The sequence below is a fragment of the Thamnophis sirtalis genome, unplaced genomic scaffold (genome assembly GCF_051295495.1).
Source record: "Thamnophis sirtalis isolate CommonGarterSnake01/CBP01778 unplaced genomic scaffold, rThaSir2_p1.2 scaffold_6, whole genome shotgun sequence".
NCBI classification, from domain to species: domain Eukaryota; kingdom Metazoa; phylum Chordata; class Lepidosauria; order Squamata; family Natricidae; genus Thamnophis; species Thamnophis sirtalis.
Genome location: NW_028261386.1, coordinates 99,753,010 through 99,765,032, shown reverse-complemented (window position 1 = coordinate 99,765,032; position 12,023 = coordinate 99,753,010). Strand labels below are relative to the sequence as shown.

Sequence of the window (12,023 nt, the reverse complement as noted above, 5' to 3'; positions counted from 1 at the left end):
CTCTCTGAGTGTTTAAGGTTGCTGATCTCTGGTTTAAAGTATAAGACTGAGAAGAGGAATAGTTAATCCAGTGGGAAACAGATTCTGTCCCTTTAGATCAGAAGACACATATTTCCATCCATCTGCCAAGTATCCTCACACCGTTAATCAGATCTCCACCCTTTTACCCTATCCTATGCTTTTCCTTGAGTTTTTTTTTTATATATATTACAAAAATAAAACAGCTTTACTGGACTGAGAAGCAGTTCACCAAATATGAGCTTAACACGTGACAAAACCAAACTTAATTTGTCCATGTATGTGGAAGAGAATTTTGTTTTCCCAAGCAATTTTTTTTTAACTTACCTCCTTAGGTTGTGTTGGATCAAGTCTTTCTACAAGCAGCTGTAATTGTTCTTGATTCATAAACGTGTAACTCTGCAATACATTGTAAAAATGCTCACTAACCAAACCCAACTGACTGAAATTGACTTTACAGGATTTTAGATTGCTATTAAAAAAAAGAGCACATTTTAATTATTAAATCTTTTTTTTTAAAAAATGATATAATGCTTTAAAGCACTCTCTGCCTCCATAAAAACCCCATGAAGAAGTAGGTTAGATAAGGGATTGGCCCAAAGTCAATCACTGAACTTCCACATATATGGATGGATCTTTGTCATAAATGGCTACCTTTTCTTCCAGGATGAATTCAGTTTATGCACACTCCTATAAATCTAATGTAAACCCATCACTCATATGTTATATATAAGGTTGACTCAGCCTTTCATCTTTCCAAGGTGGGTAAAATGAGAAACCAGATTGTTGGGGGCAATATGCTGACTCTGTTAACTGCTTAGAGAGGGCTGGAAAGCACTTTCTATGTATGTCTAAGTGCTATATTGTTATTTAGAGAGCTGTTGAGCTAGCTGCAGTCATATTTTAAAAGAGTTGACATGTCCAATGTTTGTAGGCCCCTTTCTCCTTTGTTCTGCAGGTCTTTGGACACACCTTTCTATCTATCTATCTATCTATCTATCTATCATCTATCTATCTATCTATCATCTATCTATCTATCTATCATCTATCTATCTATCTATCTATCTATCTATCTATCTATCTATCTATCTATCATCTATCTATCATCTTCCTTTCTCACTCCTTTCCATTCTCCCTCTCAGTTGTCAATGTTTCCCATCCTATTCTGTAAACTGTTTATGCCACTGCAGTGGATGGCGGAAAGAGCTATGGATATTTTGGATGCCTCTCCTACATTACATTATAGTGAAGATATGCAATTTAATTCCCTTCAGCAGTGCAGTTAGTGAGAAATCTTTAAATGGGAGAATATTGTGTGTGCCCCAGAGTTTCTGTAAGGCACTCTCATGTATTTTGTCTTCCGCCAAAGAAAGCGCACGTCTCTAAAAATCAATAGGCCTCTAGACTTTGCTTTAAATGGAATAGATTTTATTTATTGATTTTATCATAACAGTTTCAAGAAAATACAACTTTAAGTCTAGCAGCGTAAATTAGAGAAAACAATCTCTCATTGCCTTTGTCAGCAGTAAACACTAAGAACCACAAAGGAACAAATGCCTATTCTACACTAACTTTGGTGCAAAATCTTCTATCATGCTGACATAAATTTATGTGATCAAAAAATCTGGTATGATATGGTAACAAATACATAGACCACCCTAGTCTTCCACATCACATCCCAATTTCTGCTCATTTGGATTTTACAATGTAAGAAATACACTTCACATATTTATCCCTGACAGTACCTTGACTCACTGCCTCAAGATGCCAGTTTATCTCTCAAAATGGCAAATGATGAAATTGAAAGCACTGACAGCAACAATCACAAGGCATGGCTGCATATGCATAACTTTCATCCAATACAAATAAGTAGTTATAGAAGTACAGATCTGTTTACTAATAAAGAAAAGCATACACCTTCACCATCCATAGGATTAAAAGAAACTGCACTCAGTACAGAATTGCAAACATGCACTGATCACTAATTACAGAGTTAGCTAATTCAGAGACATATGTATACATTGGCCAATACAGAACTCAAGCTGAAAATATTGTTTCAGAACTAAACTTTTCTCTTCCCCAGGATAGATCAGCTGTACTTGATCATCCAAATGCCACCTCGATACTGGTATAGTCTTCTTTTCTACAGAGGCATTTGCCAGTGTGGTCATGCCTAGTAATTAAGATCTATGCTACTCTTTCCTAGCATTGTTCTTTCTATTCCAGTTCCCAACATCTCCTTCCAAACTATATGCTTTGGTTGGTTCCTGTCATCACAAGCAACTTTTATCTCAGAATATTCGGATAAACCATCTCTTGATCTAATGGGAGCATAAACTACACTAATTTGACTAAGAAGCATGAAGCTTTTGCCAATTTTTAAAATGATAAACAGCTGGAATCTAACGAACAACCTATGCTCTAGACATTTCTTTTAATTATCTGGGACCTGTTTTCTGTTCTTACTATCAATCACAATAATTTGAACAATTATGCCCTATTGTTCTTCATTTTCTTCTCAACATTTCTATTTTTCAAACTAATTATGTGTGCATGTACTTTTAGCTTTACTGGTTAGAGAGCCCTATCATTTCCACATTGCCTCATTCCTTGGCATATGCTTTCTTCTCTAAACCCATCTTTTTTTCCCAATGAAAAACAGCATACCAGTCCAAGGAATAAGAACTAAATATATTAATTGAGCCATTTTTCTCTTTTGAAATACAAACGCTTCTGAGTGTGTTAAAAATAAAGTCTGCAAGTTTGGTTATGAATGATAACTTAAGACATCCTTTGAGATGATAGAGCATGAATCTGTAGTGTGTAGCCTTTGACAAGCATTCAGACATTTTTCTCATTGTCTGAAATATATGCAGTTTATTAATTGGGTATACAAATGTGCAAAGGATGAAAGTTAATTTTTTGTTGCATATTTATATTCAGTGTGAGATCACATCATTTTTGCCAATCCTTTCCTATTAAAAATATAATTGCAACCCAAAGCAGGTTTTTCAGGATAATTGTTTTCTAGCTTTAAACAACCCTGATCTAAAAAAAGAAACAACCAACTGCTTTATCCATATTCCAAAGGAATACATTTTGGTCACTGAATGGTGAATTCCCCTTTTCTTCTTTATGGTCTTCAAAATATTAATTCTGAGTCTAGAGAAAAACTTTATCACTGGGCTATGACAATAAAGCCTAGACATCATTTGATTCCTTTTTGTTATCTCGGATAGAACAAGAAAAAGAAGTATAAGAAGAAGGGGCTCAGAAGAACTAGAAGGTTAAATAAATGAGAAAGGAGATGGAAACCTAATTTGTGAAAATATTATCTTCAAAGCTCCAAATAGTCTCAGTCAGTCAATCAGTCAGTTTCTCTCTCTCTTTCTCCCCATCCATTCCTTTGTATAATTGCATACCTGGTTAAAGGAAGAATCACTATCAGAACAGTTATCTGCATAGTAACTGTTGGATGGTTCTGTTTTCACTTTTCTTTGCATCTCTTTGTAGCGCATTTGATCTTCTTCAAACTTGTTAATTAGAGATTCAACTACAACCATCATGACATTCTTCAGCGAATGCATCATTTCTCTATACCTTTAGTTAAAAAGTTATTTTTAAAAAAATTATTAAAATCCGTGTATTGTATTATGTACAAACTAACTTCCTAACATTCCAGGTTAGGAAGAAAATCTTACTGAAACAGATGAGTAGTGTCTAAAGAAAAGTATACACTAAGAAGTAAACATGCAATTTCACATATACCTATTCAGAATCAAGTGGACATTACAGGTAGTTTTCAACTTATAACAGTTCATTTAATGACTATTCAAAATTACAAGATAACTGAAAAAAGTGACATAACTATTTTTCACACTTGTGATCCTTACAGCATCCCCATGGCCATGTGATCAAAAATCAGACCCTTGGCAACTGAGTCATATTTATGATGGTTGCAGCGTCCTGAGGTCATGTGATCCCTTTTGCAATCTTCAGACAAGCAGGGTCAGTGGGGAAGCCAGATTCACTTAACAACTGCAGTGATTCAATTGCAGCAAGAAAGGTTATAAAATGGGGCAAAACTCGCTTAACAAATGTCTCATTTAACAACAGAAATTTTGGGCTCAATTATGGGTTGCAAGCCAAGGACTACCTACAGTATATACCATGTTTCCTAAACAAAAATGATCTGCTTTATTCAAAAATTCAAATTGGTATTGGAAGAACACCATCCAATGTTTTAGATACCCAAATGTTTAGCAGAATATAGGCATGATACCTAAACATTACAAACATTATCAAGGTTATTTTTAGTAGCAATTCTTTTAATTCTTAGATGAATGTATTCAGCACTTGTAATCATCTGTGCATTTTGGTTAGGATTACTGTTTATATCAGCTTGTGATTACAAGTGTATTATTATGCTCTAGCAGATTCTAATGCTGTTATTTATGCATTTTCCTAAACAACATTTCCACTGCGTGGAACAATATGTTGTGTTAATAAACCAAGGAGAAATGTATGAATGCACAACACATGCATAATTCTCATGAGATTATGTAAACATAAGAAATTGTCAGAGACACTTGTGAAATAAGATTAATTGAACAGAAGGCTTGAGATATTGTATATCATTTTCAAGCACAAAATATGAGGGAGGGAGGGAGGGAGGAATTAAAAATTGCAAAAATATATTTATAGAGGCTTTAGGACTTCCTTTGGATAGTGTATAATTACAGGCCCTCATATAGGTATGAATGCTGCATGACTAGAAGATAAACAATATTTATGCTTTTTAAGGATTGACTTCAATTAAAAAAGAAAAGAAAAAGAACCTTGCCTAGCTGGCTCAATTCCTGAATGTAAATAAATGGCTTATTAAAAATACAGCAGGCCACACATGCTAATTTATAAAAGCAATTAAGTACTGATTAAATAACAGAGTTTTTCACAATGACATTTCTAATTTCCTTTTACAGCACGTGGCCATCCACATATCATTGCAATTAACTATTAAAATGTTTGTAAGATTGATCTCATCATTAGAGTTGGACACTAAACGTTCCTGCACAGGGTTCATTTCACTCTCAGTATTTCTGCCTTTCTATCATATGAACTACTGCCTGCCAGTTTTATCTAAGATTTTACTAAAAACAATACACCTTTCTCATTGTATTCTGTCTGACACAAATGTTTCCTCGCATGTTGAGAAAGGAACATTTCATTAAGCATATTTGTTTTCTTTCTGTTATCAGATGTGGCCGTTTGTTAATAGAGTTTCAATTTTTAAATAGCTGCCATATATTGCTAAAACCATAAAATGTGTGCAAAAGTACTAATGTGTATCCGTATTGCCAATCTCAAAAAAACAACAGTACATCTATTAACATTATCCTCATGAAAATCTCACAGTACAAATAGTCCTTTACTTATAACCAAAACTAAGTCCAAAGTTTCTGCTGCTGAGCAAGACATTTGTTAAGTGAATTTTGCCCCTTTCTGCAACCTTACTTAGCTCAGTTGCTAAGTCAATCATTGCAGTTCTTAAGTTAATAACATGTTGTTAAATGAATTTGGCTTCCCCACTGACTTTGTGTCAACCCTGAAGCTGATCTGACCAAAGCCATTTTTGACCGCTTCAGTGTTGCCACATTGGAGCTGAGGGATAAGGAGGGGGGATTTGAGATAGAGGGGTTTCTGTAGCCAAAACAAAATAATTTCTCTTGGGAACCAAGGTTATTCTCACACCTGGTCGGAGGAAGGTGGAGTGAGAACCTGTAACCTGGTTGCAAGACTGCACCGTGATTGGACCATGTGATTGATTGTTTTGAGAAAGAGAAAAAACTTTCAATTAGGTGAAAACCGTGGGAGTCTTCAGAGTCGGTTTTCACCAGATCTGTGCAATATGATATTTCCAATAAAGCTATTTTTTGAGGAATTCACCTGCCTTGGACTTTTGCTTGCTGTGGGATTATTACTTGGAACCCTGACACTTTGCAAAAAAGTCACAGATGATCACCTGATCCCAGGACACTGCAAATATCATAGATAAGAGCCAGTTGTCAAGGGTCCGAATTTTGATCATGTGACCATAGGGATGCTACAACGGTTGTAAAGTATCAAAAACGGTCATAAATCACTTTTTACAGTGCTGTTGCAACTTTGTACTGTCACTAAATGAATTGATGTAAATCAAGGACTATCTGTAGTCTTATTTTATACTGCACTTCTTTACAGTAAGATATTCTGCACTATAAAATTGTTAAGACAGGCAAAACTTTCAGTGAGCTTCAGTTTTTTTTTCTTTCTCTGTTATTTTTCAAAGACATTTTTTACGTTTGCTTAACAACCCAGAGGAGATTATATTCAGAACACATTCTTCCTTTGCACTATTATTTGGAAGGAATCTTGTATAGCAGTGATCCCCAACCCCCGGTCCGCGGACCGGTGCCGGGCCGTGGAGTGCCTGGCACCGGGCCGCGCAGCGGCCTGGGGCCATGATCGCTGCAGCGGCCGGGGGCCATAGTTTCTTTCTGTATGCAAATTAGGGCTAACTGGCACAAGGGGTGTTACTGGACCGCTGGTGGCACTCTGACGTCACCAGCGGCCCACCGCCCCCCTGTGTCCAGCGCCGCCCTTCTCATTCCTTTTCAGCGCTTCAGCGCTGGCCGATTCCTGAAAAAAACCTAAGAGCGCCTGCGCAGCTACGTAGGGCTAGCGTAGACAGCGCTAGTAGCGTAGCCTTGCGTAGGTGCAGTTTGTGCTACGCTATCTACGCTAGCCATACTGAACAATCAATGTGTCGTTGCGAACAACACTCCCCCACCCCTGCGCGCGCTCAGCGGGCCACGGTAAAATTATCAAAGGCTGACTGGTCCGCGGTGATAAAAAGGTTGGGGACCACTGTTGTATAGCATAAGTTGACTATATTTCTCACTGCTTTTCCTAAAGGTATTTTATGTAATAAAGAACAGCAAAGCTGAATATTGGAATTTGCTTTAGAGGAAACCAGGGATAGAATCGTAAACTGGTATGGGGCCATTTTAGCAATCAATACTAATCCTTTGTTCAGTGCAAAAAAGCATCACACTGCATAATGGCAAGTTTAAAGGCCAAGCCCTGTCACTTTTCAGTAGTTCCTACCTGTCTGAACATCACAAATTAAGAATGTTATTTTGAAAGCACAAAAGTATTATATGTACGTACATATGTGCATGTGTCCGTGCATATATATATACATACAACTACACATATATACATGCATACATACATACATACATACATACATATATATGAATGAAAGAAATAGGAGCTACATATTTATTTGAAAACAGGCAGCTTTCTTCAATTATGTAAAATGAACAATAATCTAATAAAACAGGGAACAAAGTGAACAAGAAAAAAAAATACCAGAAGGAATGTAACACTAACTCAAAACAAGGAGAAATGAATAATTCACAGGTAGTCCTTGATTTACCACAGTTCGCTTAGTGACCATTTGAAGTTACAACTGAAAAAAGTTACTTATTACCATTTTTCACTTATGACTATTGCAGCATCCCCATGGTCACATGATTTACATGAAGATGCTTGGCAACTGAGTCACATTTATGAAGTGGGATCATGTGATCATCTTCTGCAACCTTCTGACAAACAAAATCAAGGGGGAAACCAGATTTTCTTAACAATTGCGTTACTAATTTAACAACTGCACATTCACATTCAACAAAAGTGGCAAAATTCACTTGACAAATTTCTCACTCAGCAACATAAATGTTGGGCTCAATTGTGGTCGTAAGTTGAGGACTACCTATAATTAGACTACTTATAATTCACTTTTGGAAATTGAGTTTTAGATATTTTTCTACATATACTTACTCCTTTGATTCCCGGGTCTTTTTAGTAACATGCTGTACCAGAGTGTCATAATTCGAACCTTCCCCCTGATTTTGGGCTGAGGTACATTTTTCAGTTTCTTCTTCTATTACGGACCCCAAGATGTTACTTATATATTCTCTAAGATATTTTACAAATTCATAGCTGTAATAACAATTAAAATGTAAAACATCATGTTTAATGTCAATTTGTTTTTAATAATAAACATATTTCATCAAGCGATCACAAGAATATTCTATTAACTATGGTAAAGAGTACATGGACATTTTGGAAGAATTTCAGAAGTGAAGTGAAACATTAAATTCAGACACCAAATAGCATCTGAGACCAGTATATCAATTCAAAATGTTCAACATCTTTTTCCCTAAAGAAAATTATTGTTTAGAGCAATCTCTGGGCCATAGCCTATTTGGACTTGGGCCGCACGAGTAGCTGGCCAGAGTGTGCGTGCATTTGCAGCTCAACTTCTGTAAGCAGCGGGCTGACAGGCAGTCGCACACATACATGCTGGCCTGCTACTTGCGCAAGCTAAGCTGCATGCATGCACACCAACTCCCCAGTCATGCCAAGTGCTGCATGCACATAGGTACACACACCAGCCTCAGGCTTGGGCGGCCCATTTCCCCTCCTGCCCCCAGCCAGGCTACCAGATTAGGGAATCTGATGGTTGGAATAACAGAAGAAGTAAATACAAGGACCCAATGGATACCATATTCCAAAGCTTGAAATATTGCAATTAATATATATTAGGAATATTATTCACAAGAATTATACAGTCCTGTTTTCTTGGCAAAATTTAAGTGGTTTGCCCTTGCCTGCTTACTAGAGCTGAGAAAGAATGAATAGCCCAAGATCACCCAACTGGCTTTGTACCTAAAGCAGGTCTAGAATTCCTGGGCTCCTGGTTTCTAGCTTGGTGTCTTAATCACCAAGGAAGAGTTCCGAAGGAAGAGTTTCCCTTTTAAAATTATCACAATGTCACAAAATCATGTCAACAAATTACTTATGAAAGTTCTCATCTGTTTCTTCCAAATGGAGTAGAATCTCTTCGGCACATTCTACAGATGGTGCTCCTGTGATTTTTTCTTTGACACTTTGTAATAACTGTCTGAGCATAGGTTGTAAGAGAGCTTCATCTTCAATAGAAAAATGAGACATCTACAGAAAGAAACACAGAAGCAAAATATGAGTGATCTACCCTGCAATATCTTATTAACCAGCTATGAAGTAAACACAATCTATATGTTGGTCTGTAAATCCTGTGTGGAGATGTTGAAAGTCTATTCTACCCATTTAAGAGTCAGATGAGAGAGACTAGAAATTATAGTTTTTTCATTTATAGCTCCATTATCTGGAACATCCTATCTAAGAATTCCATAGATAGCACTCTCTCTTGGTATCAAAGAAAATGTTAAAGATGTGATTCTTCAGGAGAGAATGCTTATTGCTTCAGACCATAGTTGAATGTGTGACACATATTGAAGAGTTATAATAGTACATTTAATATACTATTTACATTGAAGGAGAAATTTCCTGACAGTTAGAACAATTAATCAGTGGAACAACTTGCCTCCAGAAGTTGTAAATGCTCCAACACTGAAAGTTTTAAAGAAGAGATTAGATAGCCATTTGTCTAAAATGGTATAGGGTTTCCTGCCTAAGCAGAGGGTTGGACTAGAAGACCTCCAAGGTCCCTTCCAACTCTGTTATTCTCCTCTCCTCCCCTCCCCTTTTCTATTCTGTTCTATTCTATTCTATTGATATATGGCTTTCAGTTTATCATGTGGTTATATTTCATCTTATGCTATAAATTATCTGTACTCCTTTAGGTATAAAAATGAAGTAAATAATTAAAGAATAATATCCTAAAGATTAAAAAGGAAGTCACATTTGGACTATCTCTAGACTCAAACATTCCACCTTCTTCTGCAGCAAGGGAGCATAAGGCAAAAGAGGAACCATGTGCCCCAAAAGTGGCACATGGTTCAGGGTGAAAAAATGGAATTAAAAAGGTTACCTACTAGTATCATTTATGTAGCTCCTGTGCAATTCTAAGCCAAACTTCTATGAGTTTACTTATTGCTTCATGATGTCTCAAATGCCAAATATTTACAAATAAACTTGGATTCTTAAGCAATACTTTAATTTTTGCCTAACAAGTACATGAAAAGTTTAGGTTGTTCTCAAACATGTCATAGATACTACCAGTATTAGAATACCAAATTCTCTTAACTTGCTAATAGGGAAGTATCCCAAGTAAAGATTGCTTGTGCCCTTTTTCACTTATTAAAGTAGAATTTGAGGTTCCTTTCCATAAATACCCAATTGATTCCTTGAAGTCAGCATAATTATTTTTATTATTTTGTAAATATAATATTAATTAATTATTGAGAGAGCTTGTCTGATAATATACCGTATTTTTCAGAGTATAAAATGCACCTTTTTCTCTCAAAAAAGAGGGTGAAAATCTGGCTGTGTCTTATACACTGAATACAGCATATTTGGTCTACCGAAATCCCGCTCCCTTTACAAAAATGGATGTGCAGAGGGTTTGGGAGGTTTGCAAAGTGCTCCCGAGTGCTGGAGGGGACAAAAAAAAAGAAGAAGCAAAAAACGGGACATTCCCACCCACCCCCAGCTCCAAGGAGCACTCTACAAGGCTCCCAAAGCTTCTGCATGCCTTTTTTTTTTTTTTTTTTGTGCAAAAAATGAGGCATGCAGAGGGTTTGGGAGGCCTGTAGAGTGTAAACTTTTTTTTTTAATTTACCTCTGCAAAATCATGGTGTGTCTTATACTCTGGTGCATCTTATAGTCGGAAAAATACGGTAGTTAAAAGTGCTGGCCTAGAAACCAAGAGATGTGAGTTCTCAGTCTCTTAATCCAATGTGTGACTTTGGGCAAGAAACACACTCTCTCAGCCCAATCCACAACACAGGGTTGTTATTCTCAGGAAACTAGGAGGGAGGAGTATTAGTTGTTTTCCACCTTGAAATAAATACCCTGTTTCCCCCAAAATAAGCACTCCCCGGATAATAAGCCCAATCGGGCTTTTGAGCATGTGCGCTAAAATAAGCCCTCCCCTGAAAATAAACACTCCCCGAAAATATTGCAACACAGTAGCAGCCATGAGGTTACCACGCTCACCGTCTCCTGCACCTCAAAAATAATAAGACCTCCCTGAAAATAAGGCCAAGTGCTTATTTGGGGGGTCAAAAGAAAATAAGACTGTTTTATTTTCAGGAAAACACGGAATAAATGTGGGTTAAAATATAATAATTAAAATTAAAATTACTTAAGACTTCACTGATCAACTATCAAAATTTGCTTATTTGTAACTATTAAATGGCAAAAAGGACACCCTCTCTCCCCCAAAAATGTAGCTGAATATGTAGTACAATAACTGGAATATATGATCTCGGTTTGCCTCTGGCTGGGAAACAATTAGAATATAATCAAATTGTTTTTACAGCCATGGATATGGATAATTAGAGTACATTCACCAATTCTTGTTTAAGGTTTGTTGTACTGTATATCCTGTATACTGTATATGAGAATACACACACACACACACACACACACACACACACGACTGAGGAATTTTATAGGAACATAATTTGGAACTGTTACCTCTTTTTACGGTCTGCCCCAATTGACAGAAATTATAGGATCTGAAGAAATATGTAATACAAAAAGTATTCACTTAACAGAAAATAAAAACATTGAATGAAATTCCTATTTGAGTAAAGCCATGCAACCATAACCAGCAATGAGCCTCCTTTGAGAAGCGACTTAGTACAAAATAATAAACTCTAAGATCTGAGTTTGTTTCCTGATCATTACTGTGACACATACATGTTGTGGGATGGGGATGGGTGTTGGTGGCAACAATATAAAAGTAATTTGCTTTTGCATTCTTTGGAGATATTACCATTCAGTCTTAGGGGTTGATTTCCCATCTGAGTCTTAATCAAGCTTAATCCTGTTTAGCTTTCCCCAAATCAGCCACCTTTGACTAGTCACTGCCACCTGCTGCCATCAGCCAGCAAATTATATAAAATACCCGTTTTCTTACAAAAAGGCCATTCAGAGTTGTCCTATTGAGCCCA

At 36.6% G+C, this 12,023-nt stretch overlaps 1 protein-coding gene across 8 annotated transcripts in view; it reads right to left on the bottom strand.

Annotated features, from left to right (window-relative positions):
• TBC1D32 (TBC1 domain family member 32) overlaps nucleotides 1-12,023 on the bottom strand; it is a 98,460-nt gene that overhangs the window by 80,233 nt on the left and 6,204 nt on the right. For 7 of the 8 annotated variants that reach the window (XM_087718554.1, XM_087718560.1, XM_087718561.1 and 4 more), the window contains exons 2-5: nucleotides 8,921-9,075; nucleotides 7,900-8,061; nucleotides 3,441-3,618; nucleotides 346-417 (exon numbers count right to left, since the gene is read on the bottom strand). In XM_087718554.1, coding sequence (XP_087574680.1) covers nucleotides 346-417; nucleotides 3,441-3,618; nucleotides 7,900-8,061; nucleotides 8,921-9,075 — 567 coding nt within the window. The remainder of the gene's footprint in view (nucleotides 1-345; nucleotides 418-3,440; nucleotides 3,619-7,899; nucleotides 8,062-8,920; nucleotides 9,076-12,023) is intronic. The other variant, XM_087718559.1, reaches the window with a different exon arrangement.